This window comes from Pseudorca crassidens, chromosome 2 (assembly GCF_039906515.1).
Source record: "Pseudorca crassidens isolate mPseCra1 chromosome 2, mPseCra1.hap1, whole genome shotgun sequence".
Classification (NCBI taxonomy): domain Eukaryota; kingdom Metazoa; phylum Chordata; class Mammalia; order Artiodactyla; family Delphinidae; genus Pseudorca; species Pseudorca crassidens.
In genome coordinates, this window is record NC_090297.1 from 16,905,299 (window position 1) to 16,932,276 (window position 26,978).

The window sequence follows — 26,978 nt, forward strand, 5'->3', positions numbered from 1 at the left end:
GGGAGCGGACTGCGAGCGCGGCGGGGAAGTGGCGGCCGGGCGGCGCGCGGCTCGCTGACGGCCCGGGGCTTTGCTTGCCGCGCGCCTTCCTCAGCGGTCCCGCAGCCCGACGCCTTGTCCCGCGGGGTGGGCCTGGTCACCGCTTCTCCGGTCTCCTTTATTCCTGCCTTAGGTCGAGTTCCTAATACCATTTACATTTCCTTCTCCAACTCGCCCTGCCTATTCAGCTGAAGCTTCCCTTTCAGGGAGTTACCTAACCACCTCCCGAAACTGTCGTTCTGCCGTTTGCCTAATTCCTCTCTTTAGGGGGAAATTTTCTTTGTTCGTTTTTTTTTTTTTTTTTTTTTTGTCCTCCCCTTTAAGTCCAAGAGAAATGCAGTGGGGAAGATTACGTCATCGCAATATAAGGGGTGAGAGTTTTTAACTCCTACAAGTCAGGGACTCACTAAATTAAGACAGCATTTTGTTGGCTCGGTTGGGTCACCCAGTATCAGATCCTGCCCGTTTCCCAACTCATCGTATTCAGAGATAATCTTTTGAAAGCCTGGCCATCTCATATGCATCTAAAAGCCAGGAAGGTTTAAAATCTCAAGATGAGCTTGTGCCAGGAAATAAGGCGTAAGACAACACTTGCGTAGGCAGTAACTTTAAAGATCCCTTTGAGTACTGGAATGAAGTTAATTTATTTGTGGAAGCATTTCTTTGGTCCAGATTGTTTCACTTCTCCCATATGACTTACTGATTCAGAGTATGTACCGAAGTCTACACTCGTGCAGTATTGTGGCAAGGGTATGGTGAAAAGAGAATCAGTTCATTTTACACCTAATCTTTGCTTGCTAGTCACTTTAATTTTGTAATTAAAAACGGGTTTTGGTTTTTTTAACCAAAAAAACTTGAGTAACATTTTCAGACTTTGGGGATCACAGTATTTGTTCTCCAGAATGTTAGGTACATCCAGGGTACTGTAGCACAGAAAAATGTTAGCATTGTAAAGCCAAAGAGATCCAACTGTGTAATGCATTGTTAAAAGGAAAGTTCATGTTGAAACAAATATTTTCTTATTGTTTCTCCTTATTTGTATAGAGAGAACAGATTGCTCGTTAAGAAACACTTAAAAGAAGTGGTAGGTTTAAATCAGCTTTCTGTAGTGTGTAGGTGTTGGTAGACAAGACCCAGAAGGTGTCACAGCCTCTTAAAATTTTTACACGTAATAACTGACACCTGTACTCAGTTGAACTTAATTTTTTAGCAGTCTGAGGCAGGTGTTACAGCCTAGGGTAGTCAGGGGCTAAAATCAAATATTGGTGAGATTCTTTTAAAGTCCACCAAGCCCAAATCTTGACTTTTTTGTAACTTCAAGATTTGTTTTCTTTTATTTGGATACTTTTTCCACTTATAATTTTGTGGTATATTATAGAAGCATTTCCAGTTATTTTAAAAATGGTTACACTAATAAAATGTTTTGATCCAAGAAGTGTTGCATTTGGAAAACTTTGAAGTACAATTTATTGTGTTGCCTGTCTGGGAGTAGTACTTATAGCCATTCTTGGAAGTAAAAGTCATATTGTACTTTATTTGTAGATATATTTTAAATGCATGTATCATTTTAGGGTCTTTTTTGAGAGGACAAAGAATGCTTAATGAGGAACACTTCAGGCTACAGAGCTTCCTCTGCTGGGGAAGGAGGGGTTAATATTTTGTTAACTTATGTCCCATAAATAGATCTGTATATTCTCCTATATTAAAGGGCTTCATTCTAGGCTTTCAATATTCAGTATTCTCTTCCAAGTCTATTAGTTTCTCCCACTAGAATGTAAGTCTATGAAGGCAGGGCTTTTGACCTGGTATGGTCACCCCTGTATCCCTGGCACCTAGAATAGTGCCAGACTTATGATGTGTCTCAAGAAATGTTTGTCAAATGAATGAATGTGATGTCTGAAGGTTAATATTTTCACTTTCTGCATATTCTGTAGGCCTGTGTACTGTGTTTCCTGGGACCTCTTTTGTGCTTGGTCAGCCATATTCATATTTGGGCTCATTGAAGTGATGATTACTCATCTACTTTTGTTTGACCATATCCATCTGTTTAGTCCTATATCTTCTGCAGCTGTACTGTCTGAACAGTTAACCATTGCTTAGAAAATCTTTTCTGATGACCAGTTCTTATTCTCCTAAAAATTATTCAGACTTTAATGTTTGTTTCCTTCCTGTATTTCTTTGTTTGAAATAGCAGTTTAATTTTTCCATTTCTTCCCCTCAACTCAACAGTATCAAATTCCTGGTCATGTTATGCTTTGTCCCTTACGTTTCTACTTTTAGTTACTCATCCCTTCAGTCCAAAATATTTTTGCTAAAGCAATTTTCATTACTTGTCATTTCAGGTATGTCTGCCACTGCTGCTATTATAAGTCCTGGGTGTCAGAACTCTTCGTTAGTAATCGCCCCTGGGACATTGGTCTCAAACTGCTTATTCCATGAAGTGAAACCCCATTTTTGCCACTGAAGTGGTCTCCCATTAAAAAAAAATTTAAAAAAAGTGTTTTTCAACTATTTAGCTATTATGCTGAAGTCCAGAACAATTTCTAATATAGCAAAATACTACATATTGTTAAGTCATGGTGTTCACCAAGCCTCAGTGGTCAGTCACCTGAAGAGAACCTCTGTTGCTCACTCTGTTCTTTAACACTTTACACTTTTAACACTTGCATCATTTTCTCTAAGAGTAAGCCATTTGGATTTGCTGTTTTAATTCTGTTGTTGTATGTTCTTGGGAGAGACACTGTTAGAATAGGGATTAAAAGTGTACACTGTGGAACTAGACTGTTTGGATTTAAATCCTGGCTCTGGCATTTATTAGTTACATGCAATCTGAGTAAAGTCTTTGTCACTCAGTTTACCTTCTGTAGAACAGGGCTGGCAATAGTTTCTACCACACAGTGTTAGGAGAATCAGTTAACCTAAGTGAAGTACTTAAGACATTTCACTGGCACATAGTCAGTGCTCTGTAGGTGTTTGCCCTTGTTATTATTACAGCCTCTCAATGCCCCCACCTTTCAGAAGTTATCTGCGTTTCTCTCAAACATCAACAGTTTAATAACCATCCCCCCGCAGATTAATCTCATGAAACCATAAAAATTAAATGAGGTGAGGATTGGTGTCTGCTCTAAATTTTTTTATTTTTTTTTTTGCGGTACGCGGGCCTCTCATTGTTATGGCCTCTCCAGTTGCAGAGCACAGGCTCCAGACGCGCAGGCTCAGCGGCCATGGCTCACGGGCCCAGCCGATCCGCGGCATGTGGGATCTTCCGGGGCACGAACCCTTGTCCCCTGCATCGGCAGGCGGACTCTCAACCACTGCGCCACCAGGGAAGCCCCTGCTCTAAATTTTTATCCATTATCTTAACCAGTGTCATGGAAGTAGGGGTGTCAAGTATGCAGTATGTAGTCTGTGGACCAGGAGCGTAAGCATCAGCTTGGAGCTCCTTAGAAATACCAGGCTCCATCCCAGTCCTACTGAATCAGAATCTGAATTTTAACAAAATCCCCAAGTGATTTTTATGCACATTGATGTTTGAAGCACCCTCTTTAAGACTGCTGGATTTCACAAAAAGCGTTGAGTGCTTTATTTTTGTTTTTCCCCCACTTAAGTATAACCTGGTCTCTTTCAGGCAGCGTATCAGAATTTATTGCAAGGATTGTAATCAGGAAGTGAATGTGAAACCTATTTGGCTTTTAGAGGAATGAATTATAGTTTCTTGCCTGTTGTGTAGAATCGCCTCATGTCTGTGTTCATTATCAGGAACTAATGTGTTGTTTAGTTACTAAAGAGTCATTACCCACTTAATAATAACTAAATAATCCTAAATTCTAGTTTTAGAACTGCTTGAACTTGAGTTCAGTTACATGTTTGAACGCAGTGACTTTTTATGGAAAACTAATTGTTACGAAGAGCATATGATTAGGATCGTTCACATGATTGTTGGTTATGAAAACAGGTGAAATTCAAAGTTGGCATTTAGCTGATCAAATGTAAAAAATGTTTTCAGCTTTTTTTTTTACTAAAATAAACCATATCTCCAATCTCAAGGGAAAATGTTTAAAAAAAATTATTTATTTATTTATTTTTGGCTGTGTTGGGTCTTCGTTGCTGTGCGTGGCCTTTCTCTAGTTGCAGCAAGAGGGGGCTACTCTTCATTGCGGTGCACCGGCTTCTCACTGTGGTTGCTTCTCTTGTTGTGGAGCATGGGCTCTAGGCCCGTGGGCTTCAGTAGTTGCAGCACAAGGGCTCAGTCGTTGTGGCTTGTGGGCTCTAGAAGGCAGGCTCAGTAGTTGTGGCGCATGGGCTTAGTTGCTCCGTGGCATGTGGGGTCTTCCTGGACCAGGACTCGAACCCATGTCACCTGCACTGGCAGGCGGATTCTTAACCACTGTACTACCAGGGAAGTCCCAAGGGAAAATGCTAATAACTAAAATCTAGTCTTAATATAGCTACCATCCTGAAAAAATTATTGCTACTTTTAAAGGACTTGATTGAATTTTTCATTTTTCTTACACTATTTGATGTAGCAGTGTATGCTCTAGAGCAATGTTTCCTAACCCTTTTCAAATCAAGGCAGACGGAAAAATATTGTATGCTACACTGGAGTAAATGGATAAGACTATTCTTGGCTTGCTAGAGGTGCTGCAGCCCCAGGAGAGCTGGGGGATCAATGTCTCAGAGAACACCTGTGTCCATTCTCTGTGTCCCAAATGGCAATATGAAGCTGTCTACTGTTGGATATTAAGCCACAGCCATTGTTTTCAGCTAAAAAGGTGATCACTTTTTGTTACTCCTTGTGTAAACAGAAGAGATTGAGACTAACAGATCAAATGAAACCAGAGGGAGAAATGGAGGTGGAGTGAAAGAATACCATGTTAATTAGTGTTAAAGAGGATGAGATGATAAATTTTGTAGAAGAAATCATAAGCAAGATTTCAGCTACAATCCATTTGCTTTGTTGGTAGGCAATTTAAGGATATTTGTAATTTTTTTTTTTTGGTTTGCTTTTAAATCTGTTTAAAAGCAGATGAAGAGGAGTAGGAAGTGAAAGAATAAAGTTTCTTAACAAAGAATCATTGTTATGTGTGGTTTCAAGGATTTTCATTCCTAATACAACTTCACTATAGTTACTAGTATTTGTTTCACCAGCTGAATGGTATTTGAGAGGAGCTCAATTTTAGAATCTTCTGAAGTGGAATTAAACCGTCTATATCACTTGTTACTTTGCCAGAGAACTATATTTTTATTGTGAAGTTTAAGATTAACAGTAAGATTTAAAAATAAACTTAGATTTTAAAATGCAAATTTTCATTTATCAGATAATTAGGAACGAATGGATAGTTCCTGTGAATATTAGAGTGCTGGGGTTTAAATCAATATCTAATACCCTCATTTGTTTCAGAAAGTGTACATATAGTATACATACTACAAAATATAAGCTATGAAAATGTTTGAATTATTTTAGGTCATATGATTTATTTGTTCATAAGGCCAAAGGGAATGTTAGTTCATCCTAAGAGTTTATAATAATCAGTGGAGATGGGGATAAGGGATAATTTAAATTTTAAGAGTAATGCCGGTATTGTTTCTCTGGTGTGTTTCAGAATACCTGGAAGAGATTTCCATGGGGGTAGGTATCAAATAAATTGGAAACCCTACATATTATATCCCCATCTTGGAAATTCATGATGTGTGTAAGTTTATTAAAGGTTCATAGAAGTTAGATCGTCAGAGAATCTGTTTAATTCAGTGTTTTTTTTGTTTTTTTTTTTGGCTGCACCATGCGGCGTATGAGATCTTCCGTGACCAGGGATGGAATCTGCACCCCCTTCATTGGGAGCGCGGAGTCTTAACCCACTGGACCGCCAGGGAAGTCCTAATTCAGTGTTTCTTAAACTTGTTTGATGACGGCCCTGCCTCCCCCACCCATGGAACACCCTGTAAAGCTTTGAGAAAGTGAACTGGGAGATGCTGGTGTCTCGTGGCTTGTTAATCTCTGTTAGGTTCAGGGGCTGTTGGTGTGGCTTTGCTATGGGTAGAAAAATGGGATAATTTTTCTCAAGTTACTGAGGCACGTGAAAGGTAAAGACTTCAGCAGAGGCCATAGATTATCTATTCTTCCTGTGGCCTAAACCCCACTCAAGAGCTATTGTAAAGAAATTGCTAATATATAGTTCCTTGGGATGGAATTTAGCATTTTACATATAAAACCCATCTTTGGGGTGTCTGTGGGGGAGTAACTCCATCTCAACTTAAAAATGGGGAAGGTATTGGAAGGGAAAAGCAGACCATTATTAGGGACTGGGGAAGTGATTGTCCAGTGGCTGCAAAGGAAATTTCTGAAATGGAGTCACTGTCTCCCGTTTCCTTTGTTCTTGGATCAGTGATCCTAGTTTAGGTATTTATTGTTTTCCAGTATTCTGAAAAGCTTGCAGTAATTTCAAAGCCATTTTTTTAAAGCTCTGAAAGTCATATAATTTTTAACTGTTTTATTTGCGATCCAAAGAATTTCTATGTTAAAAAAAATAATTGTTAATGTACACGAGAAGTTTTTTAGGAGTTTGTGGTAGTAATCTGTAAGTTTTTTGTATTTTATAATTTGACATATTTCCTTTTCTTGTCATACATACTGCCCAATCCAGTTCTCCCTCACAAGAATAAAAACTCACCCCAGATCCCATCTTTTACATTAATTTTTTTTTCCTGGTTGCATGTGTTACATGGAAATGAAGATGTATTTGCCTTAAAACTTGTCCTTGGTTCTAGTTAAATCAGAGCCAGGAACAGAAAAATCATTTTACTTATTATTGGATAGTTATCTGAGAGAGGTGGGGGTATGGGGAAAAGACATCATTTTGTGTATCATGATTGGGGTTAAGGACTTAGGTTGGGCTGTCTTAGTTCTTTTTAAAAAATTATTGTTTTTTGGTAATTTAGTAATTTTTCTTCAGGAGCAAGATTAATTCATGTCTTGGATGTGACACATATGTTGAAAATACGAAAGTTTGTTTTCTGTTGGCACGTTCTTTACCTCTGCTACTTTCAGTTGGAGAAATTGGTATAATTTCTGCTCTTATAAAAAAATCTGTCTCGCACTCTGCCTCTCTTTTTTTAAATATGAAGATGAGATGATTCTTTACAAATATTAAAACACACACTCTAAAAAAAGAAACCTAAGACATAGAAGCAGCTTTTAAAATAGAACTAATCAATGGCAAAGATTTTTTGAAGATGCAGATTCTGGAGATAACTTTTTGGCAATTATGTGATTCCTTAAGTTCATTATACACTATTTTTTTTAACATCTTTATTGGGGTATAATTGCTTTACAATGGTGTGTTAGTTTCTGCTTTATAACAAAGTGAATCAGTTATACATATATTCCCATATCTCTTCCCTCTTGCGTCTCCCTCCCTCCCACCCTCCCTATCCCACCCCTCCAGGCAGTCACAAAGCACCGGGCTGATCTGCCTGTGCTATTATACACTATTTTAATTGATTTAAATCTGAGTGAATTGTTCCAAAATTAGAAGCATGTTTTAATTATAAAATGACAATGTAAGATTGGTTACATTAACTGTGTCACTCTGATATAGTTGCAAACACAATGTGATACACATACTTTGTGGGGATCCTGCTGCTTCTAGGAAAGTATCGTTTTTTTTGCTAGTTTAAAAATTGGTAGAGGGACTTCCCTTGTGGCCAAGTGATTAAGACTCTGTGCTTCCACTGCAAGGGGTGAGGGTTCAATCCCTGGTCAGGGAAGTAAGATCCTGCATGCCATGAGGCCAAAAAAAAAAAAAAAAGTCTGTAGAATTGTGCATTACTGGAACAGAATAGAGAATAGAGTTGCTAGAGATGATACAGGGTGTTTATTCCCAAAAATGATGCTGGGTGGCTATTAAACACTTGCTGTTAACTACTTTAGCTAATTCAGACTGTGGAAGTGACTTAAGCTTTAGGAATAGAATCCTTCTCTCTCAGAGGGTATTAAATTTTGTTTTGTTTTGTTTTGTTTTGATCCAGATAGTAATAGATGAGGGTTTAGGAGATTAGAGGACCCACTAACGGGTATATTCTGAGTCCAAAGAACAAGTGTTTTTGACTTGCTGCATCTCTAACCCATACTATTTTATTAATTTGTGAATTCAGCAACCCTTTGTGTGCAAAGTCACTGTTCTAGGTATTGGGGATATAGCAGTGAATACAGTAGACCAAAACAGATCTCTGTCCCCATGAAATCGACATACTAATGTGTGCGTTGGAGATAAGTGTTTGACTAAAAATGAAGAAGGAGAGGCAGGGTACAGTGCAGTGCTTCTGGGTTTGTAGAACTTGGGTTGCAATTTAAAATAAGGTAGTCAGAGGAGTTCTCAACTGCAGAATGACATTTGAGCAAAGATCTGTAGGGGATGTGACTGAATGAGTCATCCAGGGAAGAGCATTATGGATAGAGGGAATTACTGTAGTCACTCTTGATCAGTGACAGGTACTGTTTTGCTTAATTTTATATGAAGTCTTTAAAAATAGACATTAAACAAATGTATTCCATGATACATCTGGAATATCATTATAGGAACTTAGCTTCTCGAAATACGGCGTATGTATATAATTTCCATAGAAACAATTGATAATCAAGGTAGAAGTTTGTGCTTTGATGGTGTTGTCTTTGGCTGCAAAGTGTGCTTTAAAAGGCAGATTTGTTGCCAACACATATTGGTTGTTTTTCAGTCTTTGCAACTCTTATCTTTGTTGTTTTTGTTTCTCTTGATCTCTTTTAGTGAATAGAACTATATTGTTACTCACTGCTATGCAGCCTGCAGTCATGCCAGCTGTACTGCATTGACATAGAATTTAGTGCAAATGTTATAGCATCTCTTATTCTTTGTCAAGTTATTTCTTCAAGCACACAGTTGAATGCTTCTGTAGAAGTTCACCCCGTTAACAGATTTTACATCAAAATTGGTAGACTGCTTTGATTCAGAATCTTGGTAATCTGGTTTAAAAATGGCTTGTAGTTTGTAAACTAGATTGTATGATGATCTGAATGTAGGTACCTCTGCCTCATTAGATATAACAAACTCTAAATGATCATGTTAGTTTTGTAGTTGGCATCTCACCTGGTAACCTGTTCAAAGAAAGGTTCTCAGTTTGTCACTCATTTTACTGTGTGTGTGTTGTCTAGGTAATATAGTAACTTTTTTTTTTTCCTGCAAACGTATGCTTGTATGTGGGATTTCTGATACAGACTGGCACGTGATTTCATCCTTGATAGACTTAGGACCACAAGAGTGCTTTAAGAATTTTCTGAGCAGATGATGATTTGAGCTGAGATCTGAAGGATGAGAAGTCAACAGCGTTAGGAGCAGGGGAAGGCATATTTGGCATGTATAAAGACCTGCAGGCAGGACAGGGCTCGGCATGCTTGAGGAATATAATGAGACTTGTGTGGCTAGAGCATGGTGAGTGTTAGGCATAGGAGTATGAAATATGAGATTTAAGATCTAAGAAGGGCCTTGCTATGGAAGTTCAGAGAAGTTGGGCAGTTTTTTTTTTTTAATATTATTTATTTGGCTGCACTGGGTCTTAGCTGTGGCACGTGGGAGCTTTTAGTTGCGGCATGTGGGATCTATTTCCCTGACCAGGGATCGAACGTGGGCCCCCTGCATTGGGAATGTGTAGTCTTATCCCCTGGACCACCAGGGAAGTCCCCATTTGGGCAGTTTTTGATAGCTGGAATAGTTAGGGAAGGTGTTTCAGTTAAGGTGGGATTTGGGGGTGGTAAGTTAGGATAGAAATAGGATGAGTTGTAAGGCTAGACATCCAAGGTTTGGAGAGATGATATGATGTGGATAAAGGCATAGACATTGAGATAAGCACCAAACCATATTGGATAATTTAAATAGTGTCAGACAGTTGGCAGTTGATTAGGTGGGCCAAGTAAGACGCATACTTAGTTGTGCAATTTCAGTCCTATTCCCCAGGTTGTCAAGACCTCAGAGCTGTGGCAGATTGAGGCTTGAGATTTGGGATGTGTGAAATGCTCTATCTTTTGTTATCCGATCTTTTGCGGGAAACTGAGGGGAGGTTTGAGTGTGTTTTAAAATCTCCTTGCCCTTTCTTAAGAGAACAGAATTATGTTGCCCTTAATTAAGAGACCAGAATGGGAAAATTGCCTATAAGGGTGTCAGTATTAGTAATACTATTAAGGAAGAATATGGGGGGGGGTGATGCTTATTTGGTTATTGTCTGTATATGCCACTTTGGATTGTTGCCCCAAAAGGACATGAGCTTTGTTCCAGGCAGAGGGGGATATGGCTATGTATAGGACAATGCTTGCCACTTATTAGGTGCCTAATAAAGGTTTGTTGACTGAATGAATAAATCTACAAGTCTTGAATATTTTGAGGGAAAATCTTATTGTAATATCTATTCTCTTCTAATCAGATACTTAGTACTCTTATACATTATTGCATACTCTTCAGTTCTTCCAAATTGTTTTGAAATATTACATTCACAAGTTATATAGCTTATGTAGATATTTACTAATTGAACTACCAATTTTTTTTGGTCACAAAGACAATATAAAATGATTACTTTGGCTAGCATCCCTTAGTTTTTGCCAATTTGAAGAAGGAAAACTCAGCATGGTAGTAAAAATAAGGACTCACGTTCTTATTGGATCAGACATTTCGGAATGAAGTCATTTTCAGAAATGAAGCTGACTCAGCAAACTTCTAGCCCTGCTGAAAACATCTTTTACCACATAGAATCATAATCTTTCATTTTATAAGTGCTACTGTCAGCACTCTTTTCCCTGACAGTCGCTTCATTTTTGTGGTCTCAAGGACCCATAGAACCTTAATTTGACACCCGCTTCTCTACTCTTTCATGTAGGTTGTGGTTTCACAGTATTTATCAGTTTCTTTCACAAGTGACAGAAAATGGAAGAATTGAATAATTGCTTTAATGAGTGCCTAATGTTTGCCTTTCATCACTTTGCATATGTTAATGCATTTAATTGGCAGCTGGAGATATTAGGAATTTTGCAACCATTTTGTGGGAGAGAGATACATGAAGAATTGGAGATGTTTTTGCCCAAAGATACTTTTGTTTTATGAAACATCTGGAAAGTACATTTAGGGGAGGGGAGAAAAACCCAGTATCTTTCCCAAAAAGCAAAGGCTGCAGTAGTGTTATCACTTACATTCTGCCCAAGTTTACTTCCCTGATTTCTTTGACTATATTTTGGTGAAATATCTACCAATTTTGCATATATTTGCCAGTCTCACGTTAAAAAATCAACAAAAAATCAACAACAGGGCTCTTGGACATGTACTATGGAGACTTTGTCCTTTAACTTTCTATAATGACTTAATTCTAGAGGTAAGTGGAATTTTTGGGGAAAATAAGCTTACAGCTATTTAAGGATAGGAAAGAACAAAATAAGGTTTGGTTTTTGAAAAGTTAAAAATTTTATTAGCCTTATTTAAAGCAAAACGAGTGAATACTTAATTTCTTCTTTTTATTTTACCACCTTTTTTAAAAAATTAATTTTTTTGGCTGCGTTGGGTCTTTGTTGCTGTGCGCAGGCTTTCTCTAGTTGTGGTGAGCGGGGGCTACTCTTTGTTGTAGTGTGCGAGCTTCTCACTGTGGTGGCTTCTCTTGTTGCGGAGCACGGGCTCTAGGTGCTCAGGCTTCAGTAGTTGTGGCACATGGGCTCAGTAGTTGTGGCACATGGGCTCAGTAGCTGTGGCACACAGGCTTAGTTGCTCCTCGGCATGTGGGATCTTCCCGGACCAGGGATCAAACCCGTGTCTCCTTCACTGGCAGGAGGATCCACTGTGCCACCAGGGAAGTCCCTACCACCTTTCTTGATGATAGGATTCTGGCCTTCACTAATTTCTTCCTGTTAGAATAGACACCTAGAAGATGGAACATAAACAATTGAAACAGCCAATCAGCTCCTAGGGAACACGTGCTGGCTTGAGTGAGGAGGACAAGGCGCAAAAAAATGTTAATTATTTCAGGAGGATTTTCTATAAAGAAAACTTCTGGGTAATGAATGAAACATTTGAGACCTGGTGTTCTTACCTAGCCTCTACTCTAATAATTCTAAGAAACCATCTAACTGCTCTATTATTTACTTATACAACTTAAATCCACAACAAAATCATTATGTCTCACAAAGCTCAGTCAATTAAGTAAACAGGTTTGGGGATTTTATTTTACTCTCCTTACAAGCTAATATGTTAGCCTGATATTGTTTTATGGCTGCTGGCAGAAGACATGAGACTCTAGGGTCAGAGACAAAGAATTTAATTAAGCCACAGCCAGCAGCAGGAGATCAGTGTGTTGTGTGCTGCTTCCCCTTATCCCTAAGACTTCCATGTGGGAGATGCAGTGGGTTTGTGTCATAGCTGAGGAACACCGAGCTTGGGGAACCTACTATTTAATAGCATGCAGAAGGCAACCCTGCTCTTTGTCCCAGAGGGAGACATTACTGTATCCTTCAAGGTTGTTTGCTGCAAACACAACCCTATGACATGGCCTGGGTAGAGTGGTCAGAGCCTTGCATTCTTAGCATACCTAGCAAGATGGGTAGGACCACAAGAGACCTATGGGGTCTCTTCCAACACAGGGTTGTCTACTTTTTAATAATTGAAAGTTATTTTATAGAATTCCAATTTTAACTTATTTTTCCAATTGGAATGCATACATTTATTATTCGAAACGGAGGCAAACTACTTGATTATATTAAGCTTCTTTTGGATTTTTATTAGGGCAAATACGTTTGAGCAGTAGTTGAATTGCTTTGACTTTTTTTTTTTTAAATAAACTTATTTATTTATTTATGGCTGCGTTTGGTCTTCATTGCTGCGTGCGGGCTTTCTCTAGTTGTGGTGAGCGGGGGCTACTCTTTGTTGCGGTGTGCGGGCTTCTCATTGCGGTGGCTTCTCTTGTTGGGGAGCACGGGCTCTAGGTTTGTGGGCTTCAGTAGTTGTGGCATGCGGGCTTCAGTAGTTGTGGCTCGAGGACTCTAGAGCACAGGTTCAGTAGTTGTGGTGCACGGGCTTTGTTGCTCCGCGGCATGTGGGATCTTCCCAGACCAGGGAGCAAACCCTTGTCCCGTGCACTGGCAGGCGGAATGAGTGCCAAAGTTTTCTAAGATTATTTCCTATTTACTGAGGACTCTGAAAACAAATTATGAAGTTCAAAAAGAACTGTCTTTATGTGGCTTGTTCTGTATTTGCCTGAATTCTGAAGAGTTGGGAAAGAATGTCAGGATACATGAGTGTTAACTGTCTGGCATAGGGGCAAGTCCTTTGCATTTAGACCAGAATATCTGCAAAATGATGGGATTTAGTTAGTTCATTAAGGGATATTCCAATTCGGAAAAAAAAATCTTATTCTTTATTTTGTTTTTTTAAAGTAATATTGGGTGAACTCTTAAATTTTGGTTCTCATAAATTTTTTTGAAGCTAAATGTTTATTTCAAGGTTTAAAAACATTCTTACAGTGTATTGCTTGTTTTGGGGGAGAAAGGTAACTATGGTGGAGGTGTAATGACAGCAAAAGGTTATATAAACCATATTCTCTAAAGTGACTGGATTTGATAGGAGAGACAGGTGATGCCGATTTTATTTATTCTGTTTAATCCTTTAACCAGACCAGCTGTTTCATTGGATAGGTAAGGAAGGCTTGTTATTCAGGGTTGTTACTCTCTTGATTCTCCATATCTCTTTCCTGTATCCTAAGTATGAAAATGGATTACTTCAGGGGGAAATGTGTTTCAAATGGAAAAGAGCATTACTTTGAGTGTATTTTGTGTTAGTGTGAATGTAGTGTCTTTTTCCGACATCACTTCTGTCAATTCCATTGTAACACTAACTCTCAGAGTTAGTGTAGACCCCACAGCTTAAGGGCTCAGCCCCACAAAACTGCCTCCACTTCAGGCACCAGCTGCAGATGGGGTACCCAGGCTATCCACCCTTCTGCATGGCTGATGGCAAATTTGGGGTATGGAGTACGTGTCCTCCCCAGGCAGGCACTCTCCAGCACGACGTGTTGACTAACTTGGAAGCTCTCTAAATCTTGTTCGCCAGTTTTCACAGAGCTCAATCTCCAGTGCTCCCCTCCCCGTCCTCTCTTCCTGAGGTTGGCAGGTAGGGCTGAAAGTTCTAACGCTCTCATCACTTGGTCTTTCTGGTGAGCAGTCCCATCCCAAGGCTATCCAGAGGCCCCATCCTAAGTCATTATTAGGAAGGGGCTCATTATGAATGACAAAAGGTACTGCTACCATTTAGGGGAATTGCAAGGGTTTTAGGAGCTCTGTGGAATCCTGGACAAAGACCAAACACTTATTTTCACCACAGTGAATACCAAAAATTGGATGCGGCTTTTATTCACACTGTTTACTGTTAATATTTGACATCTTTTTATAAGGGATATAATAGTCTGATTGAGAATGTACATTTTTTGCAAAACAAGCTTATTAGCAAATACCTAACCCCCAAATCTTTTCATACGCTCTTTGTGCCTTGTGCCTAGAATGAACTGTGGGGCATGGGAAGATAGGGCATCTGTAGCTGGGAGCGTTTTCCCTTCCCCACAGACAAATCCTTTTCCTCAGGGATTGCATTGTTTGGTGGAGTTTAGTTGGCATCCAGCCAATAATAATAATGATACTAAGAGTTCCATAGCCTCTTTAAATCCAGAGCTCAAGAACCCCAGAAAACTAAAGGGGCTTTGGTTTTGAGATTCTCAAAGGGTAATTTGGACCTCCAAAGCATTTAAGAATGTAGGAGATAATGGTTTTGGTGTGGCTGTCAGGAGGAGTGATAGGTATTGGGAAGGAGTGTGGAAGATCCACCTTATTTCACAATTTATCTTCCTTATGATTGGCAGAATCATTTTTTATGCCTTAAGTTGCTCAACACCAACCAATTCCAAGTTCTGGTACAAATGAACTTCATTATTAAAATAAATAGTGCTTAGTTATTGGTGCAGAATAACTTTTCTAGCCACTCTGGATAGCAGAATGGTACATTGGTACTACATAGCCTCTTTGCTGTTATAGTGATTTGACGTTGTTTAAATAGGAAGTTAACATAAGGAATTACAAATATGTCTGGCTTAGTTTCCTCCATGTTGTTGAAGCTGGCATTGTATATATTGCAAGAACAAAGTCTCTCCCCTGGCCCCCCTACTCCCTCCCCATCTGTGGGTCATCTGGTGACCTTTCAGTACATGAAATTATTAATAATACATGTCAGATGCTTTGCAGAATAATCCTCATTAAATTGGAACTTGACTCTGAAATGACCACCTTTGTAGTGATAGCTCTAAATTTGACTACATTTGTAGTAAAGACAATGAGTACTATAAAAGTACCTTTACTCATTTAAGAGTAGGTGCAAACATTTACTAAGCATTTACCAGAGGCCAGGCACTGTTTTGAATTCCTTACATATATTATCTTATTCAATCAACTTACCCTATGAGAAAAGTATTACTATTTTCATTTTTGAGATAAGGGAGAACTGAGCAGTTATACAGCTTGCCTAAGGTCACATAGCTAGAGTGGTAGAGCCAGTCTGACTCCTGAACCAGTGCTCTTACTTAACTGGGGATCCACAACCAGTTTCTGATAGATTGCTGAACTGTCGGGTGAGGAAGCATAAGAAATGGAAGATTTGTGGGTATATAGATAGAAAGGGGAAGAGTGAACTCTCTCTTAAAAATTCTCTCTTCTCGCTTCCCTTCTCCCCAATAAGATTGAGTGGTTGTCTGCAGGGTGAAGAAATAGGAAATGAACTTAACCCCTGTTTCTTGCTTCTTCCTCTGCCTTCCTCTTCCCAGTCTGGCAACTGTCATAGGTATATACTTGCCTCTCCATTTGTAGTGATCATATTTGTTTTGATTAATGTCACTTCTTAGGAGAAAGTAGTATAGTATAGAATTTTGGAGCAGAGCCTTGACAGACTGTTTGGGTTTAAATTCCAGTTCTGCCATTTACGGGCTCAGTAATCTTGGTCTATTTGCTTAACTTCGCTGAGCCCTACTTTTCTTACCTGTGAAATGGGGACAGTATAGTACATATCTCAGAGTTGAGAGGACAAAATGTATGAATATGTGTAATATGTTTAGAACAGTATGTGGCATATAGTAAGTGCTATATAAGTATTGCCACTGGCACTATTATTTGAGAACACTTGGGTTGAACCAGTTTTTTTTTTTTTTGCGGTGCGCGGACCTCTCACTGTTGTGGCCTCTCCCGTTGCGGAGCACAGGCTCTGGACGCGCAGGCTCAGCGGCCATGGCTCACGGGCCTAGCAGCTCCGCGGAATGTGGGATCTTCCCGGACCGGGGCACGAACCCGTGTCCCCTGCATCGGCAGGCGGACTCTCAACCACTGTGCCACCAGGGAAGCCCTGAGCCAGTTTTAAAGCACCTCTGAAGTATCTTGGTTCGTGATCTCTCAGTATACAACATGAGTTTTTCATTACTAAATATGTAAAGTGCCTGGTTGATACAGATAATTCACAGTGATAATTTGGATACTACTTTTAAGAAACTCACTTCTGGGTGATCTAAATGTCAGTAGTGTTTATCTTAGTTTAGATTCTTTTGTTACTGGTATTTTTTGTCTTGTTATCATATAGGGCAGTGGTTCTCAAACTTCACTGTGCATTAGAATTTCATAGGAAGTGTTGCGCTCTGATCTATTAGATTTGGGGTGAGGGCCCAGGAATCTGAATTGTTAACAGACTCATTTCAGGTAATTCTGACTCTGGTTGTCCGAAGTGATAGTTTTGGAATTGCTGATGTAGAGGCTGAATTCAAGCCTAACAGGAAAAAGAGATTATAAAAAATATTATCAATAACAATGTGAACATTAATAAACAGAAACCTCATTTAAGATGGAGTCAGATGACCAGAAGGGGGAGCTCTCACACCCTACCACTAGACTTCAGTTGTAGACCTGAGAAGTACCTTTGTATCTCCAATAGGGAGAAGGTAAAATAACTGGCTGTTTTATTGTTTTAGGTTAACAACTGTCACATTTTCAGTAGTTTGCATGTAGGCAGTGATAATTAATAAACTAAAAAAGCATTTAATTTGGTGTTTAAAGATAGTGATAGGGTCTATTCCAATACCTAAATTATATTGTTAACACCTGTTAAGTAGCTTGGTTTTAGGGACTGCTCTGTAAATACAGGGAAATGCAGGAAATACAGGAAAAAAATAATACGGGAGTCTTCAAGTGAAGAAGGAATACTTGGGTGGATTTCTTGTTTTTTGTGTCATTAGCTAAATAGCAGCAAATATATTCAGTTCATTTTAGCCTATGTTTTTGGTGCACCTGCTTTGTGCAAAGTGTGAGAAGTTTTGATTAGGTAATAGTCCACCAAAGAGAGAAGAAAGTGCAGTGCAAGTTTTGATCCTCTGGACGAAAATAGGTATGGTGGGATTGACTTAACTGGCACAGTTGGTAGAGGAATTCATGTATATTGAGTATGTGCTAGGAGCCAGGTCCTTTTATATTACTTAGTCTTTATAACTTTGCAAGGTGTTGGTGTAAATTATAATTAGTTTGTTTTACAAATGAGAGAATTGAGGCAAAAAGAGATTAAGAAACTTGCGTAGGTCACTAGTAAGTGCTGAGCAGAGGTTAAAACCCAGGGTTTTCCTGACTTCAGAGTTAGGAAAATTATTATTGTTATGTATTTAGTTTCTGTAGTTCGGAAAGTCTTCCCAGCTTTACTAAGCAGGACATGCAAGAAGGGCCTGATTGGCTTGGGGGCTGTTTCTCCTGCTGAGAAAAGATCCAGACTTCTGAAAGTTCTCAAAGTAGTAATGTTAGTGATCTTGCCAAACTGTTTGCGGACCACATTTCTCTCACAAGAGTTCTAGTCACCCATTATCTTTCATTGGAAAAGCTTAAAGATCTTCCTCAGAAAGTTTGGCATTTAGTTGTAGTGATTTTGCTCTTAAGAATGCAGAGAGGTTTTGGGACTTCCTTGGCGGCCCAGTGGTTAAGACTTTGCCTTCCAATGCAAGGGGTGCAGGTTCGATCCCTGGTCAGGGAGCTAAGATCCCACATGCCTCATGATCAAAAAACCAAAACATAAAACAGAACAATATTGTGACATTCAATACAGCTTGTGATAGTTGTGACTTAACCATGTGGCAGTCATATTCATGTCTTTAATTATGGAAACTTTTTGTTTTCAATTTCTTCTTCCTTATTTCCTAGAGAATTTTAATGAAACTTGCAGGAAATGGTAGCTCTTCCTTCACTAGAAGTTTCAAGTTTATAAATGGCCTGATGATTTTGTATTTGCTAGGTAGTATGGGTTACAAGTCTTAAAAGTGAATACCATAGGTAGACCGAAGATAAGGATCTTCATATTTAGGGATGACAATTGATTTTAACCATAGTTAAAATTTAATAATAGCATTTATTTTATGTGTTTTTAAGATAAAGTCTCAAAAGTGGTCAAGTTTACTGTAAAGTTACTTGATAAATCCAAATATTATTATAATTTTATTGATTCTAAGACTTTTTCTCTTAACATTTAACACCTCTAAATTTAGGATGTATTTTAAAAATTGTTGTCTTCTTAGCATCCGTGAAATATAGTAATTAGGATTCAGTTCTGCTGCTGTAACAGAGAAGTCCAAAATAATAGGGGCTTAATGAAAGAGAAGTTTCTTTCTCATGTAAAAGTCTTGGAAGGCAATACAGGGCTGGCCCTTCCTATTGTGTTACTCATCCTTAGCATGTAATTTCTGTCTTCTGGTTCAGTGTGACTGCTTCAGCTTCCATTATCATGTCTGCATTCCAGCCTAAAGGCCGGGATAGGAGAAACTATTCCCCTTGTTTTTAAGGCTAGTCTTGAAAATTGCATCCATCGCTTCCATTCCCATTTGCCAGAACTTGGTCACATCTAGCTGCAAAAGAATTTAGGAAATGTAGTCTTTACTAAGAGCCATATGCTTCAGTAAAATTCTGTTACTAAAGAAGAGAGGAAGAATTGGAAGACCGCTAGCAGTGTCTGCCACAGTGATCAAACCTTACTTTCTGTCCAGTGCTTATGATTAAACTCTGTAAAAAAAAATTGCCCCATAATAATGGTCATGAGAAATAGAAGATACAGGAACTGAACTTGAAACTGATTTTTAGGCACCTGGAAGATACTCTGTAGGATGATCAGAACTCTCTCTGCTTACCTTTCTTTTCTTTACTCTGAATTGGAAAGAAATTTTACAGAAGACCTTGTTTCTTAGTAGAATATTATCCTGTTTTTCAGAGGTGGACTGAGGAACCATGAGAAGACAGCTATTCCTGTTTTCTCTTTTATTATTAAGTAAAAGACATTCTTCTAGAATAATTCTCTAGAACTAATTTAGTGCTTGGTTTAGTGTGATTATTTTGATAGGTAATTTGATTTAGTTTAGGGATTAAGATCCTTAACCTAGTATGAGTACTCCTCTAGTGCATTACAGGGAAAATGTAGTCAAGATGGTTTTGATGAGGAACAGGAGAATGTATATTTCCTGTAGGTTACTCACTTGTATATACAGAGATTTTTTTTTCTTTTTTTTTTGAAATTAATTAATTTTTGGCTGCATTGGGTCTTTGTTGCTGCACGTGGGCTTTCTCTAGTTGTGGCGAGCGGGGGCTACTCTTCGTTGCGGTGCGCAGGCTTCTCATTGTGGTGGCTTCTCTTGTTGCGGAGCACAGGCTCTAGGTGTGCAGGGCTTCAGTAGTTGTGGCACATGGGCTCAGTAGTTGTGGCTCGTGGGCTCTAGAGTGCAGGCTTCGTAGTTGTGGCGCATGGCCTTAGTTGCTCCGCTGCATGTAGGATCTTCCCGGACCAGGGCTTGAACCTGTGTCCCCTGCATTGACAGGCGGATTCTTAACCACTGTTCCACCAAGGAAGCCCTGATACAGAGGTGTTAACAGACTTATAAGTCATGATTAAGAGTTGTGAAGGTTACTGTACGATCATATAGGTCTGGCATCCAATCCACAGTTAGATGGTTCTGTGACATTTTTATGTTTAATAAGGTGGCAGCTTTAGCTAACAAGAAATTGTAATCCCTCAGAATTATAATTGAAAAAGGATTTTATCTTAAAATATAGGTATAGAGGGTGTGGTGTTTCTTCTTTATTCTTCCAGAAAAACTGTTATAATTTTTCATTGACTCTAAGATGTCATATATCCCAATTTCGTATATGTCAAAATGTGGGGGAAAATGGCTGGTAACAAGGGTAAGGAACCTTCGGTAAAGATACGTTCTGATTTTAGAAATGTTTAAGTGTAAAAACAAGCATTCAGAATTGAAATGTAGTAAATCCTTGGCACATTTGTAATCAATAGCTTCTTAGAATGGAGGACTACAGTAAGAGAAGCTAAAGTAATTGTATCTGTTTGTAAGTTAGAATGCTTTAGAGTGATCTGACTTTTTCATTATAAAAATCTAGGTTTTGACCTCTTCATGCCATGAATATTGAATTAGTAACTAGGCAACTTGGCGCTGAAAGAGCTACTGAGACCAGGGATCACCCTGATCTTTGTCCCGTCCCTCATGTTGCTCATCTATTACAGACGGGAGGTGGTGGTGCTCTGCTGCTTATTGGTTATAGCCTGAGTAACTATAGCTCTAAGGTTGGGTAAATGGACCATTCATTGAAGCAGTGGTCTTTGTATTGCAGTCTAGTACACATATACCTGTACACACACATGTGTGGGCATGTACAACTGAAGGAAAAGTTGCACAAATTAACTTGACACACTACGTGGGATTCATTTTCAAATAGCCTCTTCTCTTTCATTATAAAAAGACATGCTGCTCTTTATGCTACTTTTGATTTTTTAAAAAACACTTATGTCGAAAACAACCGGGCTTCCCTGGTGGCGCAGTGGTTGAGAATCTGCCTGCCAATGCAGGGGACACGGGTTCGAGCCCTGGTCTGGGAAGATCCCACATGCCGCGGAGCATCTAGGCCCGTGAGCCACAACTACTGAGCCTGTGAGTCTGGAGCCTGTGCTCCGCAACGTGATAGTGAGAGGCCCGCACACCGCAATGAAGAGTGGCCCTCACTTGCCCCAAATGGAGAAAGCCCTCACACAGAAACGAAGACCCAACACAGCCAAAAATAAATAAATAAATAAATTAATTAAAAAAAGAAAAAAGAAAACAGCCAAGGATCAGAAACTTAGAAAATTGACTCTTATTTGCAAGTCACTATTTCTCTTTTTAGGTTCTTTTAGCCCTAGTAGTTGGGTTGCTGGTTCTGTTATTGCTCTGAATGAGAGAGCCTGTTGCTAATTGAAGGAAAAAAACACATGTGTAAGTACAAATAATTAACAGAAATATCTTTAATCCTTTTGTAGGTCATCATCAAATTTGAAATATTTAAAGTGGATACAAAACTGTTTCAGCAATGCAGACAATTAAGTGCGTTGTTGTGGGCGATGGTGCCGTTGGTAAAACATGTCTCCTGATATCCTACACAACAAACAAATTTCCTTCTGAGTATGTACCGACTGTAAGTATAAAGCTTCCATCTATTAGTGAAATATATTATAATTTGATATCCTTTTGAAAACTTTATGTACTGAAATTTTTCTGTTGTCTGCCTTTGTTTCCTGTTTTTAAAGATCTTGACTTATCATGGGTAAATTATATACACTTTAAAATTAAACAGCTGAAAAATCAGTGGAAAGTCAGAAGGGGTGATACAAGGGTTTGCAAGAAGTGCTGGGAGGCAAAACTCCAATAGACAAGATTCTAAAGAGTGGTGGTCTCAGTCTGGAGAAGTATGCCCTACATTTTGGAAAGAGGTGATTTTTTTTGATATCTTGGCCAATGATTAATCAGTGCTTGGAGATCTTCTGGGATGATTTTGGGGGTCTTGTAACTTCAGGGAAAGTAGTATGTGTCTCCACTTATTCTCCTTAGGGAATAGAAGGAAAGCTTATGGAGCTGTTGTCCTAGCAGTAATGGAGCTCCAGACTGGTTTTTAGAGGCACAGAAGACCTGTTTTTCTTATGAGTACATCAACAGAAGAAGCCTTTGGGGATTCTCTCCCACAAATGCTTTTTATCAGCTCCTTGGAAGAGTAGAGAGGGAAAATGGGAATAACAAAGATACTGAAGTGAGAGAGACAGTTATTTAGAGTAACACTCATTGTGAATGTGTTTGGGGATCCAGTGTTTGTCCCAGGTTGGTTGACCAATGCAGTGGTGTAATTATATTAAACATAGATGTCTATTCTGTGGTGAGAGAGGAGCTAGGGTTGGCCTGGCCTGGCAATAACCACCTCTGTGAAGTGAGCTCTTTTAGGGGTGGGTTATGAAGCACCTATGTATGATTAATATGGAACTAGTATTGTTTGGAAGTAAAAAGGAAGAAAATGTATCATTACTTTAGGTTAATCTTCAGAGATGAGAGCATTTTTAAGAGGGTGACAGGTTAAAGGCTTGGTAATTATGTTAAATTGTAATTGAAAGTCTATAATGTCCCAGGGCATATAAAGTGATTGAGGTAGGCCCAGGCTTTTGGAAGAAAAATTAGGTTTCTTTGAGGGGGAGAAATCATATTTTTAAATACGAAATCGTATTTTTGAGTTGGCCCATTTGGGGACATTCATAAGTGAAAGAAGTTCTGAGGTTGAAAGGGACTTTTAGGGGACTTTTAGAGATACATCGATTTTGTAGGTCTTGAGTGAGGGCAACTGTCAGATTATTTGTGTTTCAGTCTCCATTTAAAGTTGTTTTCTTGTAAACATGGTTTCTGAGTCTAGGCTTTCTATTTAAGGAGGGCTTATGGGTGTTTTATGTATGTGTTTGTATGTGGATCTCTGGAAGAGGGTTAGGTATGACTTAAGAAAATAACCTGAATGGTTTGAGAGCTTAACCACATTCTTTACACTTCCTTGTTCTTGTTATCAGGAACTGACTTTCCCTTAACTACCACCTCCCCCAAAGCCCTTGCTTCCAGTCCACTCTTGCTTACATTTAAACAAACTCCCAACAACCCACTAAAACATGAACCAGAAAATTAGTGTTAAACAGAGCTGATCTTAAAATGTAACATCCTTCTCCTGGTTGCAAAGCCTTGCTTTTCAATTGTAAATTAATTCAGGAGTCCATGAATTAGTGTTGGGTCTTTTTTCATTTAGCACTGTTAGCTCCCATTTTCACAAATAACTTAGTACAACCAATATTAGTATATACTAAGTTTGTTAATGGGTTTTACAGTCTGTTTACAAATAGTATACCCTATTCACTATCCTTAAGTGTACATAAACACACACCCCCCCCCCACCTATATACTATCCTTAAGTATACCCAATTCAAAGAAGATATCTTAGGTCATGTGATTTGTACCCAATAACATGAGTTTTATTCATGAAGTCCCAACAAAAAATCTGCCAGCCGTTTCTTAGACACTTTCCTTGAGTACCTTGAGGGAACCTACATTTCTCTCTAATGGGAATGTTTGCAACAAGGCTGCTCCTGTCTTCAACCCTGAAAGGAACAAGATTATCATGGATCTAGGAGATTTTAATACTAGATTAAAAGGAAATGGTCTATGAAGAAATAATTTCTTAGAAATCAGGTTGAAAATTGAGGTAAACTTTAAACTACTGTCTCAGAAGTTTCAGACTTGAATAGGATCATCTTGTATAGTCAGGGGACTCTGCTCCTGTGACACCTCTAAGCCTTCTGTGGATTTTTATCCAAGCTGCTGGGGTAGAGCAGACATCCCAGAATACATCTCCTGCCACTTTTTTCAAGAACTATTAGGTCATGCAAGGGCTTAGTTGGCAAGGTTGGTCATATAAGAAAGATGGACTAAGAGATGGTTGAGTCTTGGGAAAGAAACATTGTCTTAGCTTAAGAGTTGTCCTGTTTTGACCATCCCCTTGCACACTAACAATGTCATATTTTTATGTTTTAGGTTTTTGACAACTATGCAGTCACAGTTATGATTGGTGGAGAGCCTTATACTCTTGGACTTTTTGATACTGCAGGTGAAAACTTGATGTCTTTTCCAATGTTTTGGTCTGTAACTATAACACTTGGTGGTTGTCTTTTTTTGGACATTTGGGAAACTAGAATATTAGCAAACCATTTGCCTTTTGTTAATAGCAGGATTGAATATTATGATGGTCGATGCTTGACCAAGAAGCAGTCCCAGACCTGGAATAGCAAATAGGCATTTGGGGTACCCTGGATGGATGGTGTGGAAGGAGATAAAATAGGATGAGAGCAGAGTACCTTAGACAGGCTGTACTATCACTCTGATATTTGAAGACTTACTTAATATATGTGTCTGCATATTATATGTACAGATAGCTTCTTATATTATACTATAACTTGTTATTTTATACTATATTTGAAAATATTTTGAGGGCAAACCAATAATCTAGCTCACAGTATTGACATTTGTGGTCAACTTTTCAGATTTAAGGAACAGATTTCTTTCTTCCTTAAGTATTCCCAATTTCTCAGTGTTTTTTCCTTGTTTTAACAGTAGCTGCACATCTTCATTTCTGACTTTTCTCTGTTGTTTCTGTTGTCATCAGCTCAGTTAGGCAAAGGAAAAATTCAGAAAGGTATCCTTTTGGTATGTAGGAATCCTAACTTTTTCACTTTTTATGAGTTACCCTCTCACTGTCTGTCAGCTGACATATTGCTCTTATGGAGTGTATCATACTGCCCACTTTAAGGAACTGTCTAGATTCAATTGGGAGGGTGAAATGGAGAGACAATAGTAAACAGTTAAGTTTAGAGACCAGTGGCTTTCTTTATTTTTTTTGATAAAGTTATTTATTTTTATTTTGGGCTGCGTTGGATCTTCATTGCTGCGCGCGGGCTTTCTCTAGTTGCGGCGAGCAAAGGCTACTCTTCGTTGCAGTGCACAGGCTTCTCATTGCGGTGGCTTCTCTTGTTGTGGAGCATGGGCTCTAGGCATGCAGGCTCAGTAGTTGCGGCGCACGGGCTTAGTTGCTCCGCGGCATGTGGGATCTTCCCGGGCCAGGGCTCGAACCTGTGTCCCCTGCATTGGCAGGCGGATTCTTAACCACTGTGCCACCAGGGAAGCCCCAGAGATCAGTGGCTTTCTAATGGTGTTTTAGGCCTTTAAAGTTTTTATGAATTAAAAATTAGGGGTAATGGTATATTAGAGGAAACTTGGAAGATAGACAAAATGAGATAATGACCTACATTTCGTGGTAGGTGAGGGATTTTTTGTGTTTCTGTGTGCCCTTGGAGGCAATCTATATACAGAGAGAAGACAATTTATGGCTACTTGGGGTTGAAAATTAATTTAAAATTTTATTTTCAAATTTCAAAGCTTATTTTTATAAACCTTTATGGTTTAATCAGTGTTTAATTTTTTAGCTTTACTGAAGTATAATACAATAGAATTCACTCATTTTAAGTGTTCAGTTTATTTTTGCTGACCATATAGTTGTGTAACCTCCACCATAATCAATATACATCATCCTAAAGAGTTTCCTTTTGCCCTTTATAGTCAGTCCCTTCCCTTGACCTGGCCCTAGGCAACCACATATCTGCTTTCTGTCACTATGATTTTGCTTTTCTAGAATTTCATATCAGTGGAACCATACAGTCTGTAGCCTTTTGTGCTTTACTTCTTTCACTTAGCAAATTTGTTTGAGATTCGTCTATGTTATGTGTATCAGTAGTTTGTTTCTTTTTATTGTTGAGTTGTATTCCAGTCAATGAATATAGCACAGTTTGTTTTATCCATTTACGAGTTGCTGGTTGTTTGGGTTCTAATTTTAAGCTATGATGGATAATGGTGCTATGAACATTTGTATGCAGGTCTTTGTACAGTGTTAGTTTGGGAGTGGGTAAGCCTTTAAGTTTAGTTGCACACTTATTAAATCTTTTATTAAAACAGTCGGTTTTGACAGATTGTTCTCAAGGTGGCCTAGGGTCCTTTGATTAATATTGGTTTATTTAATTTGGATTGGTCAGAGTTTAATCCCAGTCAGCCTCATTTACAACTGTTAAATTTCTTCTAGCACTTTAGATTGCATTTATAAATTTAATGTATTTACTTTTCTGTTTTGAGCAATTCAGTTTGCTTGACCTGACAAGTGAAACATTTCCAAGTTTTTACATATGTAACTTTAATAAACCTGATAATTTATGATTTTCTGTATTTGTTTTAATTTATCTTAAACAGTATTATTTACAACTTTCATAAAATTCTTAACATTTTCAACAAAAAAACCTCAAGATCAGTTACTCAATTACACAGTTTAAATTGGAATCAGAAAACTAATCTATTGTGTTCTTTAACATGGTGATAGTTTTTTTAAAAATAAATAAATTTATTTATTTATTTTTGGCTGCGTTGGGTCTTCGTTGCTGCGTGCAGGCTCTCTCTAGTTGCGGCGAGTGGGGGCTACTCTTCGTTGCGGTGCGCGGGCTTCTCATTGCAGTGGCTTCTCTTATTGTGGAGCATGGGCTCTAGGCAAGCAGGCTTCAGTAGTTGTGGCACGCAGGCTCAGTAGTTGTGGCTCATGGGCTCTAGAGCACAGGCTCAGTAGTTGTGGCACATGGCCTTAGTTGCTCCGTGACGTGTGGAATCTTCCTGGACCAGGGCTCAAACCCATGTCCCTTGCATTGACAGGCGGATTCTTAACCATTGTGCCACCAGCAAAGTCCCATGGTGATTGTTTTAAATACTATAGACACTGAGTGTTAAATAAGAATAGGTTATTCCTAAATGTAACTGAAAATTAACAATAATAATGTTGATTTATTTCATCTCTATATTAGATTCTGAATCTTTCTAGGGGTTAAAGGCCATTCACTAAGGAAATTATTTTACTCTACCAGGCAAATTGGGGAGTTTTCACCTCAACTGGTTAAGGTCGCTAT

General features: G+C 38.7%; 1 protein-coding gene across 3 annotated transcripts in view; it reads left to right on the top strand.

Moving 5' to 3' along the window:
• CDC42 (cell division cycle 42) overlaps positions 1-26,978 on the top strand; it is a 41,467-nt gene that overhangs the window by 728 nt on the left and 13,761 nt on the right. For 2 of the 3 annotated variants that reach the window (XM_067723282.1, XM_067723271.1), the window contains exons 2-3: positions 21,447-21,601; positions 24,019-24,091. In XM_067723282.1, coding sequence (XP_067579383.1) covers positions 21,497-21,601; positions 24,019-24,091 — 178 coding nt within the window. In that variant the 5' untranslated portion in view covers positions 21,447-21,496. Of the gene's footprint in view, positions 1-152; positions 411-21,446; positions 21,602-24,018; positions 24,092-26,978 lie in introns of those variants that run through there. The other variant, XM_067723291.1, reaches the window with a different exon arrangement.